The 23,727-nt window shown below is 33.9% G+C and overlaps 1 protein-coding gene across 16 annotated transcripts; it reads left to right on the top strand.

Moving 5' to 3' along the window:
- The first annotated feature begins 8,591 nt into the window (after positions 1-8,591).
- Positions 8,592-17,242, top strand: LOC111402163 (phosphoserine phosphatase, chloroplastic-like). 16 transcript variants are annotated; one of them, XM_023030294.1, is made up of 11 exons: positions 8,594-8,772; positions 10,381-10,713; positions 11,668-11,761; positions 11,874-12,009; positions 13,271-13,597; positions 13,891-14,023; positions 14,111-14,218; positions 15,668-15,761; positions 16,294-16,443; positions 16,531-16,584; positions 16,941-17,242. In XM_023030294.1, the coding sequence occupies exons 5-11, from the start codon at positions 13,366-13,368 to the stop codon at positions 17,064-17,066; spliced, it is 897 nt and encodes a 298-aa protein (XP_022886062.1). In that variant the 5' UTR covers positions 8,594-8,772; positions 10,381-10,713; positions 11,668-11,761; positions 11,874-12,009; positions 13,271-13,365; the 3' UTR covers positions 17,067-17,242. The 16 variants fall into 16 exon arrangements, with proteins under 16 accessions (XP_022886058.1, XP_022886057.1, XP_022886060.1 ...); XM_023030302.1 differs by having other exon boundaries at positions 8,595-8,772; positions 13,458-13,597; XM_023030290.1 differs by lacking the exon at positions 11,668-11,761 and having other exon boundaries at positions 8,592-8,772; positions 11,891-12,009; positions 13,458-13,597.
- The last annotated feature ends 6,485 nt before the right edge of the window (positions 17,243-23,727 follow it).

Below are 23,727 nucleotides of genomic sequence, written 5' to 3'. Positions count from 1 at the left end.
TATTCGTATATCTTTTGCCGAACAAGGTCGAATGGTAAATTTCTAAGAATGTAATAGTCAGAGAAATATTTCCACCATTGGTACGAAGACAGGGCGGGCAATCATTAAAAAAGAGGAAAAGGTCGGCCGGAGAGACACGTGCAGCTCGTAAGTGCAGCAGGTGCAAGAAAATTGGTCATGTTCAATCCACTTGCACGGACCAAGCAGCTAGTAATGAACCTTAAGATTGTAACACTATCGTGTCTTGTAACTTTACGACTTCATACTTATTATTTCAACTGAATGAAATGACTTATTAGATTTTGTAGTCATTACGTTATTAAAATATTTTTGTACCGTTAGAATCAAATTAAAGTATTTTAGGTATTCGTGTTCCTTTTTCTCACAGCGAAGGCAAACTACGTTCATGTCATTACAGTAGACATGAATGTAGTTCCAGTTTGAAAATTGCACAGATTAACACAACGAGTTATAACTCGTTCTTGAGACACAAAACGACACGCATATCGTTTCAATGTTAAATACACACTGCTTCTCTGAATTGCGTAACAACGTAGAACTCGTTATGACCACACATAACGACTTCGAAGTCGTTTCAGTTAAAATTAATACTAAAATGAGTTATAATTCGTTGCTGAGACACAAAACGACATGCATATCGTTTCAATGTTGAATACACACTGCTTCTCTGAATTGCGAACGACGTAGAACTTGTATGACCATACATAATGTCTTCGAAGTCGTTTCAGTTAAAATAGATACTAAAACGATTTGGAACTCGTTCCTCAAACACAAAACGACATGTATATCATTTCAATGTTAAATACACACTACTTCTCTAATTTGTGTAACGATGTAAAACTCATTATGACCACACATAACGACTTCGAAGTCGTTTCATTTAAAATTGATACTAAAACGATATCAAACCCGTTCGTGTGACACAAAACGACGTTAACACGTTTCAATGTTAAATACACACTATTTCAGTGCTTAACGAGAGTTGGACGCATATCATTTCTTCTCGTTCAGAATGACATTGATATCGCTCTAGTCTAATCGTTCCTGAAACAACATCCATCTTGTTTTATTACAAACCTGTCGAGTTCAAAATCGTTTCAGTTGAAATAATAACTACAACAACATCGATATCGTTTCTTCACACTTGAAATAACATTAGTGGCGTTATACTTAAAAATGACGTTTCGGCCATCCACGGCCACCGACATACGTCCCATCATACGTATGACGATAAAAAAGGTCATCGAGTCAGTTCAATCTTACTCGAACGATGCTATGGTAACGTTTGTGATTCCATAGTTATCTTTCACACTCGGATTGTTTTGATATAAACAAGGCATCTCCATTGGCCCTTTCGAGTCATTCGAGTGCTCTCAGCCTACTTGATATGCTCTTTCGATTGTCATACGCGTTTCAAAGGTATGTCGAGCGGACGTGGACGGTCGAAACGTCATTTTTAGGTATAACGATATGAATGTTGTTTAAATTGTGAAGAAACGATACCGATATCGTTGTAGTTATTATTCTAGCTGAAGCGATTTCGAACTCGTCAAGTTCGTAATGAAACGAGATGGATGACGTTACGTTATTTCACTATTTGGTACATAACGATATATATGTCGTTTCTTTTAAAATTTTACGACTTCTAACTCTTTTCGATTTATATAACATCTACAACGACCTCAAAGTCTTTTCTTCGAGAACATAACGATATGTATATCGTTATATCTAAAATTGACATTTCGACCATCCTCGATCGCTCGATATATTCTTGGAGCAATCTCAGTAAAGGATATCGCAAGATTCAAAGTGGTCAGATAAAATAACATTTTCTACTGCCACCTTTTGAAATTCAAGCTATTGAATTTTTTCGATTTTTCTTCCTAATTAACCGGAACATTAATGGTATGGCCAGTTATTGGAACCATAGTTTGACTCACAACATAACTTGAGAATTTAGCCACAATCTGAGTCATAACAGAGCTTGGCCCTTGAGCTACAAGAGAGCCCACAACCTAATTTTCAATAGACACATTTTGGGTAACACCATGTTGGTCGATTCGGTTGCCATTATTGAAAGTCAAACAAAAAAATTAGTTTCTAAAATTAACAGTATAAGAAACTAATTTTTTTTCTTAGGCATTTGTTTTAAGTTTGTTGGAATATAGTGATGTTAATGAAACCAGATTATCACATACCGTATATGTAGTTTAGATGCCGATTTTGAACATACCGTATATGCAGTTTACCGTATTTGCAAGTAATTACTGTATATGCGGCTAACCGTATATGCAGTTTACCGTATTTGCAGGTAGCTTACTGTATATGCAGCTTACCGTATATACTTTAAACTGTATTTGCACATATTTTCTTTACCCTTTTCACATATACTATTTCCACGTACCATATTTTCACATACCGTTTTTTCTCTTACACATACCAAAATTACAGAATTTTTTTCGAATTTTTATTTTTAACATACATAGAAATTAAGGCAGATTAATTTTAATAAACATAAATAGAACGATAATATATCTCATTTCTATGTCGTTACGCAAATCAGAAAAGCGGTGTGTATTTAACATTGAAACGATATGTATGTCGTTTTGTATCCCAGGAACGAGTTCTAAATCGTTTTAGTATCAATTTTAACTTAAACGACTTAGAAGTCGTTATGTATGGTCATAACAAGTTCTAAATCGTTAAGCAAATCAGAAAAGCAGTGTGTTTTTAATATTGAAATGATATGCATGTCGTTTTGTGTCTCAGGAACGAGTTCTAAATTGTTTTAGTATCAATTTTAATCGAAACGACTTTGAAGCCGTTATGTGTGGTCATAACGAGTTTTAAGTCGTTACGCAAATCAGAGAAACAGTGTGTATTTAACATTGAAATGATATGCATGTCATTTAGTATCTCAGGAACGAGTTCTAAATCGTTTTAGTATCAATTTTAACTGAAACGACCTCTAAGTCGTTATGTGTGGTCATAAGAGTTCTAAGTCATTACGCAAATCAGAGAAGAGTGTGTTTAATATTGAAGTGATATGCATGTCGTTTTGTATCTCAGGAACAAGTTTTAACTCGTTTTGGTATCAATTTTAACTGAAACGACTTTGAAGTCGTTATGTATGGTCATAACAAGTTCTAAGTCGTTACGCAAATCAGAGAAGTAGTGTGTATTTAATATTGAAACGATATGCATATCATTTTGTGTCCCAAGAATGAGTTCTAAATCGTTTTAGTATCAATTTTAACTGAAACAATTTCTAAGTCGTTATGTGTGGTCATAACGAGTTTTAAGTCGTTACGTAAATTAGAGAAGCAGTGTGTATTTAACATTGAAACGATATGTATGTCGTTTTGTGTCTCAGGAATGAGTTCTAAATTGTTTTAGTATCAATTTTAACTGAAAAGACTTCGAAATAGTTATGTGTGGTCATAACGAGTTCTAAGTCATTACGCAATCAGAGAAGCAGTGTATTTAATATTAAAACGATATGCATGTCATTTTGTGTCTTATGAACGAGTTCTAAATCATTTTAGTATCAATTTTAACTGAAACGATTTCAAAGTCGTTATCTGTGGTCATAACGAGTTTTTAATCGTTACGCAAATCAGAGAAGTAGTGTGTATTTAATATTGAAACGATATGCATGTCATTTTGTGTCTCAGGAACAAGTTCTAAATCGTTTTAGTATCAATTTTAACTGAATCGACTTCGAAGTCATTATGTGTGGTCATAACGAGTTCTAAGGGTTGTTTGCAATTCAGAAAAGCAGTGTGTATTTAACATTGAAATAATATGTATGTCGTTTTGTGTCTCAAGAACGAATTATAACTCATTTTAGTATCAATTTTAACTGAAATGACTTCGAAGTCGTTATGTGTGGTCATAACGACTTCTACGTCGTTATGCAATTTAGAGAAGCGTGTGTATTTAACATTGAAACAATATGCATATCATTTTGTATATCAAGAATGAGTTATAACTCGTTATGTTAATCTGTGCAATTTTCAAACTGGAACAACATTCAATTATATTTACGTTCATATTCACTTGCAGAAATTTGATGTATTTGATAGGAAATATTCCGTAATCGGATCTACAAAAAAGTTGTAAAATTTTTGGATTAATTTTCAACACTCAAGATAATATGGTACTACTAATTATGAAATTAGTCATTCTTACCCATTCACTTGTTGGGGAATATCTTTCACATTCACAAATTTGAAGTTTTTCGTACTATATTTTCTTTTATCGGTGACATGAGATTTTATTATCAATTGAATAACCACCTGTAGAGGCAAAAAGTAAGCTTCCAACGCTGCATGACGAATGTGACCCTTCAGACTATCAAACATAAAAATGGCTCGTTCCTCCATGTCAACTTGAACTGCAAACCAATGGTTGCGGTTCAACAAGAAAAATACAAATATCTACAGTCCTTCCAAGATTTACCGAGCTCCGGAGCAGCCCCTCTCACATAATTAATTAGACTCTTACTACATTTGAGCTCTTTACTAGACTGTAACTGGCCATATGCATTAACAACAAATTGATAGAAATAAGTGTCCAATATGCAACAGTCTTGCCGGAACAGATTGAGAAATTTGGAAGCCCTTTCTCGTATCTGGTATAGGACTTAGTTCATAATCTACAAAAATAAACTAATCAATTCAAACTGAATTCTTTTGTGACATTATCGTAAAATCATTAAAGTTGGATTACTTACACTGTCATTAATCCAACCATCCTCATTCAAAAGATCCATCAAACTTTTCGCTTGAATATCATAAAAGCGCAGAGGTATAATTTGGCTGTGCATACAAAAAAATCAACACGATGTTATATTTAGATAATACTGTCATTACTTTCACATGTACTTACAATTATATGTAATAATTTACCATGAAGATATAGTTTCCATCCATTTGCAAAAAGCCTCAACCTTGACGGGGATCTACTTCTCAATAAGGATCATATACATTGATTTCTAACAACTTTCTCCTCTTCGTCGGGACCGTGTACGGAGAACACAATAAGCGCGCTTTTCTCTTCCGATGATACTCTCGTTATTTCAATGGATCGCATCCCGCCTCATCGATTTCTACAGTGTCACCTATATGTTGCAAATAACAACAATTAGAAGTGGAAAATTTGTTTCATTTGGATATAAAGATGTAAAACTGAACTTTGAATTTATTTTACATACTTTGCGTGGATTCATTTGTATCCACATCATACTTTTCAGGCGTCACAAAATCAGCTATCCCTTTCTCCACGTCGGGGTGCTCCTCCTCTAATATTATTTATTTTTCAACACTCTCCTTGACCATTTTTTTCATTTTCATGCTCATCTATATCATTCTCAGATCCAGCTTCCTTTTCAAAGTCCTTCCCTCCTACATTTTTGCCTCTAACCTCCTCCCCTAACTTTGGGTCCTCCTCACGTGCTTCTACATTTGTTTCAGCAACAGGCACATCTCTCACATCATCAAATCCAGACTCAGTTTCCAACTCATTCACTCCTACATTTTTTCCTCTAACTTCCTCCTTCTCTAACTTTGAATCCTCTTCAGTCAGATCTACATTTCTTTCTGCAGCATGCACATCTGTCACATCATCAAACTCAGCCTTCTTTTCCAACCCATCCTTCAGTTCATTTTTAGGTACATAAGCTGTGCTAGTAGTGGTACCATCAAATGCACTAGTCACTGGATGGAACCGACCTGCCACAGCCAATTCAATTAACCTGTCAATCTTTTTCTCCACCCAATCAAGTCGAGTCGATATGACTGCTTGTAGCCTTCCTTCAAGTTTTTCAATTTCTGTTCTCAATAAATCCAGTTTGTTGATCTCAAAACCACGCCGTGGTGGTTGAGCTGCTCTAGGAGACTCTTCGTGGTATGCATGCTGTGGCTCGGCATCATGCTCAGCCTCGTCTCCGTCGGAATGATGTGAAACACTCTCATCTTCTTCCACGATTGGTTTTAACTCTTTCTAATAGGCCTCTTCGATTTCAACTTCGGTGGAAATCAATGTGAAATTAACCTCCAACTGCAAATATTAAAGGTGCAAGTCATTAGTCATTCATGAAGCTAATTCCACAATTTGTTCCCATTAAACTTTAAAAAGACAATTTTACCTCATTTGAATTCAACACGTTATCAATGGCAATAGACGTTAACCTCTTCGACATTTCCCAAGCGATCATTCTTGGTATTACATATGGATATTTCGTAACAAACTTCATTCCCAAAGTTGGGATCGCTTCGAATGCCCAAATCTATTGCAAAACAAACATTTATATTATCTCACCACACAAATTTATATATACAAAAAAATACAAGTCAAGTGTATTGTTTGTTCATACCATTATAATGAGGGGAAAGCCGTACAATGAATATCGACAAAGTGATTCGCCTCCGACGTCCGAACTTTTCAATTTATCTCCCATTTCACGTTTGAATATACTGATCGCGTATTCAAATGAAAACCTTCCCCATGGATACATCTCAAACCTATCTAGATCGTCCACCAAGTCTAGCCACCATAAATAGATGTATGTATTCTCCTCCGTGGCCCATAGGACGTACGGCAAGATTACAATCAATCCTAACTTATGCTTATCGCTCTTTTTTTCTTGCAATTTACAAATGCATTGTAAGCATCTCCTTTCGTTACCCCCCTCCCCCCCCCCCCCCTTTTTTTAAAAACCCTAAATTTTTTTTTTTTTTTTTTTTTTTTTTTGGTTTCATGGGGCGGCGACCGGTGCCGCCCCTTCCAGTTCATTGCCCGGCAGCAGGCGCTGCTATTGCAGGGCGCTGCCCACCCATGGGCAGCGGCCAACGCCGCTGCCGTCTGCCCGGCGCCGGCGACAACATTGTCGCCGGCCAGTCCCGCACTTGTTTTTGTAATTTGTACCGAGCTTCTCATACACATCTCGCACTATTTGCAATCTGCATCTCGTCGTAATCGTAGCATCAACTTTACTAATATGAAAACTAGAAATATTAAAACAAGTTACCTTGTTCTTCTAGTTTTTCCTGTAGTAGAATTTTTTTTGCTGAATATAAAATTTAATAGTAGGTATTACATTGCTAACAAGAAAGTATATTGTATTTGATATTCACTTACTAGGCATTCTTACCTGATGTGCTTTAGAGAACTTGTAAGTACAATGTATTATAAATTGTGCACGCGGTGGCTTCATAGTTAAATGCCTCACCTTAGTATAGTAATTTGTTTACAAATTCAGCATTTTTCATTTTCTAAATCATTTAAACCTAACATAAAGAAGTCATTTTTTCTTTTAAACATTTGGTAAACTTTCTAGAAATTATTCGATCTTTCCTGGAAGACTGAGAAGAACTCAATGCATTTTGAAGGAGAATGACAAGAGATAACTTTTGACTTAAAAAAAAGAGTTAGATGTCGAAGGAATGACCAATAACCCAAACAAGAAAAAGAAACCAAAGAATGATGAAAATAAAATAACCATTAATCCAAAACTCGTAAAAGAGTTCATGGACGATACTATTAAAGAATCAAGAATGATCTCTTCTACAAGCAGAGACTGGAAACAAATCAAACTTTAAACTATCAAAACAAAACTGAAATTGAGAAGCTCAAACTTTTCATATGCAAGAAAGAAACAGTTAGCTTTAGCCTTACAAATCACAGATATGTAGCAATCATCACCATTAAATTTTTCAAGAAACTATATTATTAGTATGTAGCAAGCAAATGCATAAGCGAATCTACCAATAGGAAATCAAATATGTGAGACTTTTAATCCAATCAGCATATAAATTATAAAGTACTTATTGCCAGGTGTTTAGGTGAATCATAATAACGTAGATGAAAAGAAACATTAAAACAGTGAGAAATAGAACCATCGTTTTTTCTTTTGACAAAATATTATGACTTTTCTCTTTTAGAAAAAGAGGAAATCAAAACGTAACCTATACAAGCACACCTGAGACCAATATTGTCAATTTTATGCCATAAAACTATCATAATGTAGATAAGTCGCTCAAAAGTTTTGGCTATAGGTACCGTAAAGACCCTTCCATAAATAATACAGAAGAGTTCTTCATATATTATGTGGCTTCCTAAATCTGAGAAGGGGGTAGGGAAACAAACTTCTACTACAAAATCGGGGGTGAAGTAACAAACACAATACAAATTCAGTCGCGCGAAAGACATTACCTGAAGGTGGTCCGACGAGTTTCAAGGTTCAAAAAATGGAGATAGAAAGAGATCGATGGGCGAACCTTAGAAATCGAAAAAGACAGAGAGTTTTGATTCTTGAGAACTCTAATTTGGAAACGAATTGGGTCTTTTTTTCTGTTTGGGGAGAAATTGAAAGGTTATAATTGTCTTTTTAAGTATTTATATTTTATATTATTTTCAAAAAATTGGAGGCTTTTGAACAAGGATCATACTACATGTACACAATCTTTTACACACTACTCACAATATAAAATGGGGATCACAACTCGAATTATTTAATATAAAATGGGGATCACAACTCGAATTATTTAATAACAGATGGGATCCGCATGGCTGTCTGAAGGTGTAAATCATTTGGTAACCCCTTCCATGTACGCACATCTTTATCCTTGAACAAAAACTTGAAAAGCAGCCTTCCCAAAATAACAGCAGCTTTCTAAAGCTAGGGTTTCCAGCAGGGCATTTTGCGGATTTCTGTTTATACTTAATCGTTCGCTCTCCGCCTCAACAATGGTAATTTTAACCTTCTTATGCTTTCTTCCACCGTTATATAACCTATTTCCTCTTCTTCTTTTTTTTCCTGATAACTGGTTCGATTTGTTGATTTGCTTCGAAGATATGAAATATGATTAGATGGGCTACATAATAATAGCGTGTTCGTGCTATTATGTGTTAATGCATATTGCAAGAGGGAAATTTGAAGTAAAAATTTTTAGTTGAGTGGAATTAGTTTTCACTGTGTAGCCGTTGCGAATGGAAGTGGCTCATTTTGCTTTATTTGTAGCATTGAAAAACCTTTAGAAAAAGAAAGGCAACTTTCTTGAGAACGCTGTGAACGGAATGAACAATACGAATTTTTTTCCTATATTTCTGAATGGATATTCGCCAATTGTGGTGTCTTGCTACCGAGCTTCTTGTTCTTTTATGATATTTTGTTGATACTCGACCCTTCACAGACAGGACGTTTGTACTGTGGAACTTATATTCAACCCCTCACATTCAAAGTTTGTTTGTTCTGTGGAATTAGATTCAATCATGCTTGTCTATTCTATGGGAGTTCAATTGTTGTCCTTGTGAATATGTCCACTGTCAATTTTTGATGAATTTAGAACAAATTAGCAAGTTCATATTTGTCAGCCAGAGTGGTATTTTCTTGTGCTGTCCAGTGCCATAATTTAATTACTTGCGCTAATTGGATGTGAGGCTGCCTCTTCAAACCACAATCATTTTTTCATGACCTCATCACTAGAATTCTTGTCAACCTACAAAAGATATTTCCAGATTGCCTTGTGGCTTTTTCCTCAAATTACTAGTTTCCATGTTTTAAGCATCCCCTAACTTGCCTCTAGTCCGGTCAAACCTGTTTTCCATTATATTGTGGATTGCCGTTTTGAAATTGCCATAATTATTTTAGGTAACTTTGCATTTTTTTTTAATAATTTATAGATTATTTACCTCCAAATTGTGAAGCGATGCACTCCCAAATGTTTTGTAGTTTTTTGTTAATCGTTATTGTCATTTATGAAAATTTATGTTATTAATTCTCAATTAATTAACATTCACATTAATTTAGAGTTAATGGATTTTCACTTGTTGAACTTGAATTACATGAATTTAGAGTTATTATAGATGAATTTATTCATATTCATGTATCTAGAAATTTTAATGGGTGTTTAAATTTATTTATTAACAATTAATTTTTATGTATCAAATGTAATATAAAAATGTTGCTCATTTGAATGAGTTCAGCTCAACCTAAGATTCTATTACTACAGAACGGAGAAAAAGAGTGGGGAAGATCGATAAGCAAGTCAGCCCAATTGAGATATCTGGAAACAATATTTTGGACTATTTCTTCATTCAAATTTGAAGTGGCATCTTTGAATGAGCAGCGTTTTTATATTACATTTGATACATAAAAATTAATTGTTAATAAATAAATTTAAATTCCCATTAAAATTTCTACATACATGAATATGAATAAATTGATCTATAATAACTCTAGATTCATGTAATTCAAGTTCAACAAGTGAAAATTCATTGAATCTTTGTTCTCGGTAGTTGATTCCTAGCCCCCAATTTGACTCACTTCTCTTTCCTTCTTTTATGTGGGCATCAAAGTTGAGGAAGGATTCGAGTCAAGAGTTGACCCAACATCCTTGTCATCACTTAAAGAGCCAAAGTTCGTGGATGGGGTGTAAGCCATTGATCTATAATTGGTAGACCGGAAGGTGGGGGGCACTACCTTTTTATGGTAAAGGGTATGAAATTGGCACCGGAATTCCTTCTTAAGCTGCTGGTTGGGGTGCTCCCTGTAGAAAAGCACGCATCGAGAAAGATAGTACCAAACGAGGTAGCATAGATCGGTAGGGCAAGAGAAAAGAGCGAGGACAGAAAGAAAGGCAAGTCTTTAACTCGGGCAAAATGCCCCACGCTTTATTGGTACTCTTTAAGGTAAAAACTTTGAACTTAGCTAAATACCTCTAGAATTCTGCTACTCTTTCAGAATGCCCTCCGCTTAGTGCGGAGAAGGTTGAGTTGCGTAATAGCTGATTCGTAGGTTAATAAATTGTTGGATAAAAGTACACCTATATCCCTACTACTAGGGGAGTTGCCTGCTTATCCATCATTGGTGGCGCTAGACTGAGATCCAAATTAATGTCATCTCAATAAATCAGCGTTGTTGACGTCTCCACCAACTAAATCCCCCAAAGCCCACATGAGATCAAGATTCATACCTAAACCAAGTCTAATAAGTAGAATGAAGATAACCCAATTCTTTTTTATGTAACTCGAACTACAAAAAATAAACAAAAATATAGTTACTAAGAATGCATAGAAATAATGCCGGAGACGATTCTGATGAGATAACGGATGAAACATGAGAGAATTTAGTATAGCAGGATCTAAATTTCCTGCACAGTACTTGCCTGTAGTGATATCCTAATTTAGCTACCTCCCCCACTCATTAAGGCAGAACATAAGAAACTATTGCCAAGAGGGATCATAGAACTCTTTGCCCCATCACCTACTAAAGGATCTGCTATAGGATTGCTACACTTCTCAGGGCCCTCTGCGTCAAAGCACTTGGCGAATTTAATTTTATTAGGCTAAATTTCACTTTTTTATTTTCACTAATGTCCAAAAATTATTGAGAGTGAAGATATGAATAGTTGGTCACTTGTGATTGATGGTTAAAAAATAATGTACAATAGGTTAGAGACCAACTTGTGACTAACACAATAGGTTAGAGACCAATAGTGTAATTTTTTCTGTTGTTAATTGTGCATTTAAAAACTTACAATACAGGGTCTATTTACAATTTGCAAATTTATTTCATTATGGTTTGTTTTGTAAATTTCCATAAAATCCAAAATATAATTCTGATATTATGGTTGGTGAACACAGAACATCTGTGTGTGAAAGCACTTCACAAATTTGAGGTCCGATTTCTTTCTACAGCGAATTTTTGCTTTCAATCACGCGAAAATCTGAAGTTCAAGTTAGCACTTTTCCTTGCTTTGTTTTTAATTAGGTAGTTTTTGTTCATTAACTTTCTATAATTTATTTATTGATGTCGGATATGTTTCTTTTGCTTCGAATAAAAAATGCAGTTTTTCTCATGTAGAAGAGAACCAGATCGGATGGTAATACTATAGGCGTGAGGAGATTTTCACAGCGTAGAACAGAGGGTGGCAGGAAGAGATCTATACAGAAAGGAAACATACCTACATACGAAATAGGAACTTTGTGAGTTTTTTTTTTTTTTTTTTTGTGTGTGTCATTTTTGTTTCATTTCTACAAATATGGTTAGTTCTTCAATATGTGTTGTTTGGCAAGGATTGAGATTTACTAATATTCGAATAATTTTCCCCCATGATCATCCAAATTTATCCTTTTATTATTGATTAGTATTAAGAACATGTGTACAATCTCTTGCGGAATCATACTAAATTCACAGGCATGATGAAAAAGTTGGAAACTTGGATTCAAAGAGAGTAAGATTTCCCGGAAACCTGAAGAGAAAATATAGCCTTTGTGGAAGAACCCTTAAAATCATCAGCGTTCTTTGAATATTCTTGATCAGCTTTTTCAATATTTTTCTTGAATGTCATTCTCGTCACTCTTCACAACGTTTTTGGCCTCAACCGCATCAATTTCAATTAATCACTTAAATTGAGATAAGTTTCATAAGAGAAAAGTAGAGAAGAAGGGTCATAGGATAATATAATGAACATAACTTAGGGTAGGTGTTTCTGTTTGACATGATTCACATTTTTATCATTTTACTTGCGGGAATGTTAATCAAAATCTATGAATGAAACCAGACAAGTTCTTCTAATTTTCGGTTGTAGGATTTTGATTAAATTCCAGCTCATTTGGATTGTGTTAAAATGTACATTCATGTTACACTTGCTTCAATCAACTTGCTTCATTTTGATCCTTGATCACTACTTCTTTTTTACATGATTGCTTTATTTTCAGTTTATATTTTTCCCTGCAACTTGGAGGGGATGTATTTACCATTATATTGTGCGTTTTGGTGGTTTTCTTATTCTGAAGAGCACTACTTGCTCGTATACTTAATGCTCATATTATATGTCAATTTCCTGCTATAACTGGATATTCGCTCAAATCGCATAATTCTGTGTCATATAATTGGAAATTCTATCCACTTCCATATGTGTTGTATATAATGATCTAAGATTGTAGCTACAGTTGCTTTTGTTCACTGTAAATCTAACTTTTTCGCTGATGGGTATTAGTCTTGGGCTTTACTTGGTGTACATAATTTTTTGTACATCAAGGTATCCTACACTCACATAGGATGGGGCTCACTCGCATATTTTATTTGAGTGGACCCCACTAAATGTGAGTGTATGGATACCTTAATGTACAAAAATTTATGTACACCAAAAATAATCCATTAGTCTTATTTATTATACTTTTTGAGGAAATATTTGATCACTCACCAGTGTTAGCTTGACTGTCATCATGATATGATAAACAGATAAAACCATTCTGTTGGAGTCAAGAACTTCAGGCTTTTTGATTACTTTCTGAGCCTATAACAAGTCTTCAAGTTCTCTCTCTTTGTTAATTTCAATGGAGCTGTTGATGAGTGCTCGGGTAAAGATCAGCCCAATGCTTTCTTGTCATTGCAAGCAGCAAAACTCTAATTTTGTTCCTACATTCAGTCCAAGAGTTACGAAGAGGGTGTTTGTTGGCCCAGTTGGAATCATGAATAATCCCAAATCATTCAATTCAATAGCTGGTTCAGTACAGCCACTAGAGGCATCAGCAGTGGACTGTTTTGACAACACATTACCATCCAAAGGTTAAAAACGCAATGCCATCTATAATTTATCCAAATTTTCAGTAACCCTTTTGTAGGAGGTGCTTTTACAGCTATGACAGATAAGGGCATTATATAACGCTCTTGCAACTATTAGGTTTGATTTTGGATTTTAATGTGTCATAGACTTAGATCAGTATGATTAAGTTTGATGTGGTGTTCAGATCTGGAATAATTACTAGTGTTCAGATCTGGAATAATTTGGTGTAAAATTTATTACTGTGGATTTCTACCATACTTGTGTTGCTGATAGGATGTTTCTTTAATTTTGTAAGATGTCCTTGAGATATGGAGAAATGCCGATGCTGTATGCTTTGATGTGGATAGTACAGTGTGCTTGGATGAGGGCATTGATGAACTTGCAGAGTATTGTGGAGCTGGAAAGGCAGTTGCAGAGTGGACTGCTAGGTCTATTGATATTTTGTTTGGTACAATTATATGGTTGTTCTTGTTGCTAAGAATTTTTATTTAATATTAGTGTGTTGTCTTTGCTAGGGCAATGAGTGGCTCCATTCCTTTTGAGGAAGCTCTGGCTGCCAGATTATCTCTATTCAACCCTTCGCTCTCCCAGGTGCAAGATTTCCTTGAGAAGAGGCCTCCAAGGTACAAATCTTTTTTTGGTAACAAAACATGTTTTTGGCCATTTATTGTTTTGTTTTGGAAACATCCTGAGGGTAATTTGGACAAGAAATATCAGCATATAATCAAATATCACCTTCTTTGTCAAGATTTTGAAGGACATTATCAATAAAATTCCTGGCGAATGAGATATGTTGTATTCCTTTAGTATCTGTTTGAATGCATGGAAGACAAATATTTAAATGATGGATAAAAAAATAGTCATCAACTTGTGTGAAATTTATTAGAATAGGATTGTTTCTATGATTACTTTTAGGATTTTAGTTGCTTTGGTCATAATCAAATTATTTTTGCAAACTTTTGAGTTCTCTAATTTTTCTCGTTTTCAAGAATTTCAATTCTTCTTCCACACCACGTTAGGATTTCACTTGTGCTGAAATCCTTGTTCTTGGCCCATCCTTCCCCGACTGTTTAAAAATGAGAACCAGATGGAAAAGAATATTTTCTAAGAAAAAGCTATAATCTAATATGCGAATTATTACTGTCAAATGAAAGCGAGTCAGATTTTAAATACTGAGGTGAAAATCATATTTGAAATTCTTTTCAAGCAATGTTTTAAAATCCGGTCTAGTCATTGACCCGAAAAGTCGAAGGTCGAGGGTCAAAGAGGTTCAATTGGAATCGACGGTGGTAAGATATTATTGAATAAATACAAAAATATATATATGACCATGTAGAATGTGAAATATTTTACTTATTTTTTAGATATAATTATTTTATACTTGTTATTTTTTAATAATCATTAGATAAATAAGTACAAAAATATATTTGAGAGTATATAAAATACTAAAATTTACCATTAAGATATAAAAACTAAAATACTATACTTTAATACTTATTTTGTAGATATATTAATTTTATTAAAATTTGTAAATTATAGCAGAGTGGGTCTACATAGGGCATTTTAATGTCTTCCTTAACTAATTGGTAATTGTAAGCTATTACACATCGGAGAAATCAACAAGCATGAGAGATGAGAAAGTCTATAAATTTGTTGAATCGGGCCATTAAGTGAGTTGAATAAATAATTTTTTATACTAAAATTTATCCTTTAAAGCCGGCCAAATCGGGACCGGTTCAATGGGTCTTTGTAAATCGGTTGGGTTGCCAGTTTTTTGGCTGATTTTTTTAATATAAGGTTTTTCCTATCTAGCTAGTTCGGATCTGGAGCCCATTCTCGAGTTGAGTGGGCCAGGCCGATTTTGATAACATTGATTTCAAGCCGTGTTTAGAAATGTATGTAAATGTAGAAAATCATAATGTAGATTTTAACTAATTTGCTAAGAAACGTCTTTTGATATCCTGTGGCTCCTTACTCTCCCCTCTTATAGGGAATGATCGGCACGTGTAATCCTGTGTACTATTTACTTTGTTTTTGTGTACATGGTTGTCTTATTTTCTTTCATTATGCAGAATTTCTTCTGGAATTGACACATTGGTTAAGAAGTTGAAGGACAAGAATACAGATGTGTATTTGATCTCTGGAGGCTTTCGTCAAATGATAAACGTATGTTGCTTTACTTTGGAATGGGCAACTTATTTGAGATTAATTGTCTATTTTGTGCTCCGGGAAATCGTATTAGGCAATTTTTTCGTATTTTCTTTTACACTGCAATATCTTGCTGATATTGGTTTGAAGATTTTAAGAAACTTATTGGCATATAATGTCGTTCAGCAATAGATTTAAAATCCTTTTTATTACAGGAATTACTTCTCTCCACGCAGTTGTTATTGCTGCATTCTCACTTTCTAGATCATCAATTAAAGTGTGTGCATAATATTAGATCATGGATTAAAAAGTTACCTTTATTTTATTTTTTTAAAGCTTAGCCAAACACCATTTTGAGGAATTGCAAACCATGACGTAGTATTATGCAGTGAAGAACTTTTTAAAACTATACTTCTTATCATATTAATATTTGTAAATCATGCCAGAATGATGGAGGAGATGCGTACAATTTATAGAGTCGTTTATGGATGATATATATTGTACATGCAGTTCATAATTGGAGCTAATAATTTTGAATAATTATTTGTAGCCCGTGGCAGCAATCCTTGGTATACCACTCGAAAACATATATGCCAATCAGCTTTTATTTGGAAGCTCTGGGGAGTTCTTGGGGTTTGATATTAAGGAGCCAACCTCAAGAAGCGGAGGGAAAGCAACCGCAGTTCAACTGATAAGGAAGGTAAGTTAAATGTCTGCTTGTTTTATCCTCATTCCACAAGATATGTCCCAAATGTATAAACTTTAGCTTATTGTTTCATTTTTCCAGGCTCAAGGATACAAGTGTGTGGTCATGATTGGAGATGGTGCAACTGATCTTGAGGTGAGAGACAACATTCGGCTTCTTTTTGGGCCCGTTTGGCACATCTTTGAAAAGCTAAAAGAAGTTTTGAGACCCATTGCTTTTGTACCCATTTGATTAATATTATAGAAGACTAAAAGTACTTCTAATCAGATAAACTTTTAAAGTCACATGGCTTCTTCCAAAAACATTTTTGGAAGAGGAAGCTCTTCAAGAAATTAGTTTTCAAACACCAATTAAGGTAGCTTTCTTGAAAGTTCTTCCAGAAGCCTGCCAAATGGGCCCTTTTGTCAGATTTTGGCCGGCCATTGTTATTTTCGTCGGATATGACAGAGTTTTGCACTAACAGAAACATTGTTCTCTTTTTCTTATCCTAGGCTCGTCAGCCGGGAGGTGCTGATTTGTTTATCTGCTACGGGGGAGTCCAACTTCGAGAGAGTGTTGCAGCTAAAGCTGATTGGCTGGTGTTCAATTTTAAGGACTTGATTAATACATTGGATTAGTGAGCAGCCATGTTTTTATGTTGCATTTCATTATTTGTTGGATGCCTAAGTGCGCCACATGTTACATTTTTATTCTTGTCTTGTGGCATTTGGGTTTGTGTACTTTGTCATGTTTGCAATAATTTGTTGGGTTTTTTCCCCTATTTATACGTTATCGCACAAGTTTTGTTTTGCCATTACAGTGTTTTCGCAGAGTCTTAAATGAGATTTACAATCTAGCCTTAAAAGCAGACTCCAATAATGCGCATAGACGATAAAAACATTTAAGTACTCGTGTTTTTGTAAATTAATAGTAAATGACGGATTTAGAATTCAACTCCAGAGGGTGCATAGGCCTTGTGTGATGTAGGTAAAAGTTAATTTTAGAAGATTTTGATAAAAGTTAATAAGTCTCCGTTTGGCTTTCATTCTTTTCAAATTTTAATGATTGGAATAGTGTTTTTTTGAAAAATGTGTGGTTGAAAAAAAATTAAAAGTTCTTTATTTGAATATAATATTATTTTATGTAAGATTATGTAGTTGGAAATAAGAGAGAAAAAAGAATAAGAATGGGGATCAAACGGGAAAATGTGATTGAAAAATTGATAAAAATTGTGAGCTCGATGATCTGTAATTAAAATTAATTTTTGATTTTAATTTTAAATTTGATTTTTAGCAAAAATTTAAGTCTCATTGAATAGGGGCTAATTTAACAATTATTTTTTCAACTATTAAAAAAAATAAGCAATAAATTTTTTTTTAATTAAGTAAAATTATTAAAAATTACTCTTCTTCAAAAAGAAAAGGTAAAATAGAAGGATCAATGATAAGGAGTACTTTTTAAAATGACCATGTCAATATTGTCATTTTTCACTTTGATCAAAAAAATTTTTACCATTCACCACAATGGTCTTTTCATGCGGAAAAAACAAAATTACCCTTACAACAACAAAACTATGGTATTGCTTTAAAGGATAATCGCAGCAAAAACACCAAACCTTTTAAATACTAGCAGACTTTCTCAAAATATTTGATTTGTTGCAACCGCTATCTCTAACCTTTTTCAAATATTACAGGTAAGGCCTCAATGGATGGAAAACATTCAATTTACCGTTATTTGACCAAAAAATTGAGTTTGATTTTTCACGAAGGCAAAATAGTAACTTCCTATTTACCAAATTAAATGATTACATAATTAATTAATTTAAAAACTGAAAAAGAGGGGAACGGGGGGGGTTAAAACCAGTATCTTCTTCCCCAACCTACCCCGGTCCAGCCCTATGCAATCATTTCTGAACACTCATTTTTCGCCACCTCCTCAGTTGTCGCAGCTGTCGAAGTCCTTAACCCTAACTTTAATTCCCAACACACAACATGGCTCCCAATCTCCCAACTTTAGCTTTATCACTGCCACCAGACCTTTAAGTCACAACCTTCATCCTCCTCCTACTCCATACACTCCATATCACCCCTATAGCTTCTCATTCATTGAGGAAGTGACGGCTGAACATCGATGATGGAAGCGTCGCCTCTGCATTGAGCTCCCTTTCTATGCCCTTCGCCCTTACCCCGCTTCCCACTTATCTCACATCAATAACCCTGACAAGCCTCAACTCCTGGACTTCAGCTTTGCTCATGTTAGCCCCTATTTTAATCTCTACAACCGTGTCCAATCGCTCATCCGAGATGGAGACCTTGACCTCGACCCCGCGTCCTATGTCGCCCGCCAGTTCGTCTTCCAATCAATCCACCCTATGGTCTTTACTTGCAATGCCATCATCATTGCCATGTATCGTGCGAAGCGATACGAGGATGCTACAGCCCTCTTCCAGTGCTTCCAAGGACAAGGCTTCGACAACCCCTAGCGACACCTACGGTGGTTGGGATTGGGGCTGGGTAGGTTGGGGAAGTGATTGGAGGAAGAAGATACTGGTTTTTTCCCCCCCTTTTTTTCATTTTTTAATTTAATTAATTTATTATGTTATTATTTAATTTGGTAAATAAAAAGTTATCATTTTGCCCTTTTATAAAAATATTAAAAATATGGTCAAACATAATTTTTTAGTTAACTAATTGGAAATTGGATTCTATCTATTGGAGTCTCACTTGCAACATTTAAAAAGGTTAGCGGTGATAGTTGCAATAAATCAAAAGTTTGAAAAAAGTCTGCTAACGTTTGAAAGGTTTGTAACCTCTGTTGCAATTATCCCTTGTTTTAGAAGACAATAATATACTTTTAAATTACAAAGAATTTCAAACATTTTCCACTCATAATTTTAAAACGAAGCCACTTTCTTTGTCTGTTTACTTTAACACAGATAAAAATTGTTTCATTTTTTATTTGTTTCAACCTTGAAATCCCATAAATTTATTGAATGCTCAACAAAAAAAAATTGTTTCTAGCCATCATTTAGAATCGGTAAGCATATTTACGTATTTTTAATTTCGTTTTTGTAGAATTAGTAAATTATTTTAATCTTTAAATCATATTTTTACGTAAGCAGATAAATTTTACAATCTTAAACAAATCTATAAGTTCTTTAAGCAAAAATGAAAAAAAAAAAAAATTCATCTGCATGGACTAACTGTAGACTGGGAACAGTCAGTTCGCTTTCTTTTTTTAAGTAAAAACAATAAAATAAAAAAATTTGCTTTCTTTTTTTATTATTTATTTGAAATTTATTTTGTACTTTTTTGAAAAATTTTGGAGCATAGCTACAATCTTTTTCTTTATTTTTTTTATTTAAATAGGAAGGTATATTCGTTATTTTATAGCGTTTAATTGAGAAAATTGATGAAAATGACAATTTTTGCAATATAATGTGAAAATAGAGGTGAAAATGCTAAAAAATGAAAGTCATATATGATTTTGCAAAATAATATTGAAAGGTAGAAATGTTTTATACTAATTTCTTGTTTAATAATTTATTTGGATTCATTTGCAATTTTTTTTAAAAAATTGAAGGTATAATGGCAATTTGTTCTTTAATTTTTTATTTTATTTTATTTAAATAGGAGGATATATTTGTCATTTCACATTTTTTTATTGAAAAATTGGATAAAAATGCCAAAAAAAAAATAAAATGTAAGGATTACCCTATATTTCATTATAAATGAAGTTCTGTTTTATTGCTTGCCCATTAGTTTCTATAACAGAGCACAATCACATGAAATCATCTGTGAATTCATGAAATTAAAGAAATTAGCAGCAGGAATATTTAAGAATTGTGTCCCTTTCTAACCTTGAAATGGGCATACAGCATGATTTCTTACCTTCCAGTAACGCCGATCTTTGGACATCTTGCAAAATGCAAACATTATTATGTAAGAAATCTTCGACATTTATGTTCAATTGGCTAGATATTTGAAAATCAGTCCACTCCTTGATTTATTATCAGCTTTAATTTTTTGTAGATAATACTGTTCAATAGTTTTCTGTGTATTAACCATGTTCATGGTATGCTTTGCATTTTGGCATTAATCATTAGGGTTATACTAAAAGTAAAATGATGGGTAAGTCGGTCTCTGATTAATTGTTTGATATTATCTCATGCCCTTTTGCTGAGCTACTTGTTGCCATGAATTCTGATCTACGACTGGTATTTATTTATCAGGCATTGGAATGCAAAAAAAAATCATGATTATGAGGTGCTACATGATTCGAACTTGGTTAAAATTTGTTCAAAAGGGACTATTTTCTGTCTTGTGCAGTACTCTTTTAGGCATTATTTCATCCTTTATACTTTCCTTATTCTGTCTGCATCCATTAGGTTGAAGTGTCATTCGTGGTTTCAATATTTAGGGTCAAAACACTTTCTTAATTATTGATATATGGATTTTCCATTGATCTCTTTTTATGCTATTCTACCCTTCTTTTCACTTCAATATGTTCTTTCTACCTGTCGTGCTCTCTCTACATGTGCGTACAAGGACCAGTTCCTCTTTCATCATCTTTCAATTTTGCAGCTAGAGTTGGCTAACTATTTGTATGATAGTATGCAATCAGTACCCAATGATGGCCTGACACCTTCACAAACTGTGGTTTTGTTATTTCAATGTGGAAGAAATTCACCCTACGGATCTTGCAACCTTTCTTGACCAACAGGTACATATATATCCTTCTTGGCTAGCTGATTTGGCACTTTTTCGTTCTTCATTCTTCAAATGTTATGATAAAGGAATAGGAGAAGTTAGCCCAAGAACAATGTAATAAGGAGGTTCGATGCTATCACGATCTACGTCCCCTGTTACCAAGCTCTCCATCACGAGCAAGACCTTTTTCGCTATTGATTGACTTATGGTGCAATCCAACTCTTACAACGCTTTCAGTGACTTACAAGCAAGGAGCACCGATCTTTTTACAATCGTTGAACTTTACGGGACTTCAACACGACCCACAATTCAATCAAAAGTAAGTTTTACAAAAAGGAATCTTCTCCCACAATAAAGATATATTCAAAGTTGAGTATAATGGAGAGAGATAAGCTAACACTTTAATGAATGACAATAAGTAAAGTTTAAGTGTTAGGTTTGACAAATCTTTGATCAATGACTTTCAAAAGTAAACTCAATCAAAAGTTTTTCAAAAGTGAATGAATTGATAAAGATAAATAAGGAGTAAAGAGTGAAAGTTTGAAGTATCTCAATTTAATGCTCTTGGAAGTGATAATTATTAATGCAAGAGGTTGGGGTATTTATAGAGTCCAAAACGTTAAAAAAATCTGAATTTGCAGATGACTCGTCCGATCGACCGCCTCTTATCCAGAAGACCAATATAGCCGTTTGTACAGTAAAAATCAGAAGTCAGAACGGTCAAATTTCGGACCGTTGGAGGAGTCCGATCGATCGCCTCTCATGGCCGGTCGATCGGTCCGGTCGACCGCCTCTCTGGGCAGTTGACCGCACCGGTAGTGCGGTCTTTTCACGTTTTGGCCTCGTTTATTTCGATTTGAAAGTTTTGAAGTGTATGGACTTTTGGAGAATATTTTTAACTAAATTTTCATAATAAAAATATCTTTAAAATTCATATATTATTTTTAAAAGTTATTTTCATGTTTGATCAAAAAGGTTGCATTCGAATTATCTTAGTGCACAAAAATTATTTTTAATACATAGTAAGATTTTGAGCTTAACTACTTTTTGCCAAATATCAAAGTATTAGTACCTTTACATTTTTCCTAAGAAATCAAGTCTTTACTCCGAAGTATGCCTCGTCTTGATCTTTCATTGATGTCATCTCTCATACTCTTAATCTTGATATTTTTTAACATATATCTCTTGAACTTTTTGTCTCGAATGATTTGACTTGAATACATGGCTTCTATTTTGATCTTCATTTGAAGTCTGATAATACATAATTAATTTGAACATTGAACTATCATTACTAAAATGAATTTGTTAGAAATAAAAATAATCTTGTTTGTTATGATCAAAACATTGAGGATTAAGTCGACCATATGTCAACAGTTACTATTTAGCAACTTCAGGTTCAGGAAGGTGGAGGTTTAGAGAAAATTGCAGCACAAGCCCCCAACCTATTGTGGTTGTAGCAACTTAGTCCTTAAACCTTTAAAAATTGGACATTCTTATTCTTAACCTTGCAGCATAATATGGCTATTAGATCCGGCCACCACTGTGCTCAACCTCTCCACCGTTATCTAGGAATCAACGCAAGTTCGTATGCAAGCCTCCACTTCTACAACGCGAAAGAGGATGTCGATGACTTCATCTGGGGGCCTCAAGGATACAATCCGCTTTTTTACATCTTTGAAGTGATGATTGTGAGAAAGAAAAAAGAGGGGTGACGGCGAAATTCTGTTGAGACTCTACCTATTGTGTTATCTTCATGATTTTTTGGTTGTCTGTATGTGATGTACACAAGTGTCTTAAAATTTAAAATGAAGTGTAGCATAGAGAAGTATGACTTCTGAAGATTGATGTGATGTACAATTTTTATCATTCATTAATTATTTACTGAGGAAGATGGGTTACCAATATATTTTTTGTCACGACAATTTTCTTAGATTTTGTGATATCATTCGTTATTTTCTTAATTAGCGCGGTTAGTTTTCAAAAATGGGTTTATGTCATTTAGAACATTTAAGTCGGACATGTGAGTTGCACGTGAAAAGTGTGTTAACTTATGTGAAACTTTTTCCAGTATATAATATGTTTAAAAACCCAATTATTTATTAATTTCACAAATAGTAGTATCATTTTGTACAAAGTTGTTGTTATAATAATTCTTATTGTCATCTTTGATTCGTAAATAACTATATATATATATATATATATATTATTGGCGGATAATTTATTGAGATATAAAAAATTAGAGTGTGTTTGATTGACATGAAATATATAACTTAGAAAAGAAAATATTTTCCTTGTTTTGAGGAAAATGTAAACCACCTCCACCCAAGCAAAATATTTTCCTTAAAATCAAGGAAAATTAGGCATATTTTTAAAAGTTAAAAAATATTTTCCATGGAAAAAAATAGTAATCAAACACTCCAAATAGAAATTTGGGTGGAAAATTGATATTTTCCATGGAAAATAAAATGTAATCAAACACACCCTTAATGATACTGAGGGGAATATATCTTGAGTTTAAATTTTAAATCGACTTATAAGGTAGCCTTTGTTTGATGTCCATTAAAAATAGTTTTTTTTTTTTTGGGGGGGG

The sequence above is a fragment of the Olea europaea genome, chromosome 10 (assembly GCF_002742605.1).
Source record: "Olea europaea var. sylvestris chromosome 10, O_europaea_v1, whole genome shotgun sequence".
NCBI lineage: Eukaryota > Viridiplantae > Streptophyta > Magnoliopsida > Lamiales > Oleaceae > Olea > Olea europaea.
This window is presented reverse-complemented; position numbering and strand designations above follow the sequence as displayed.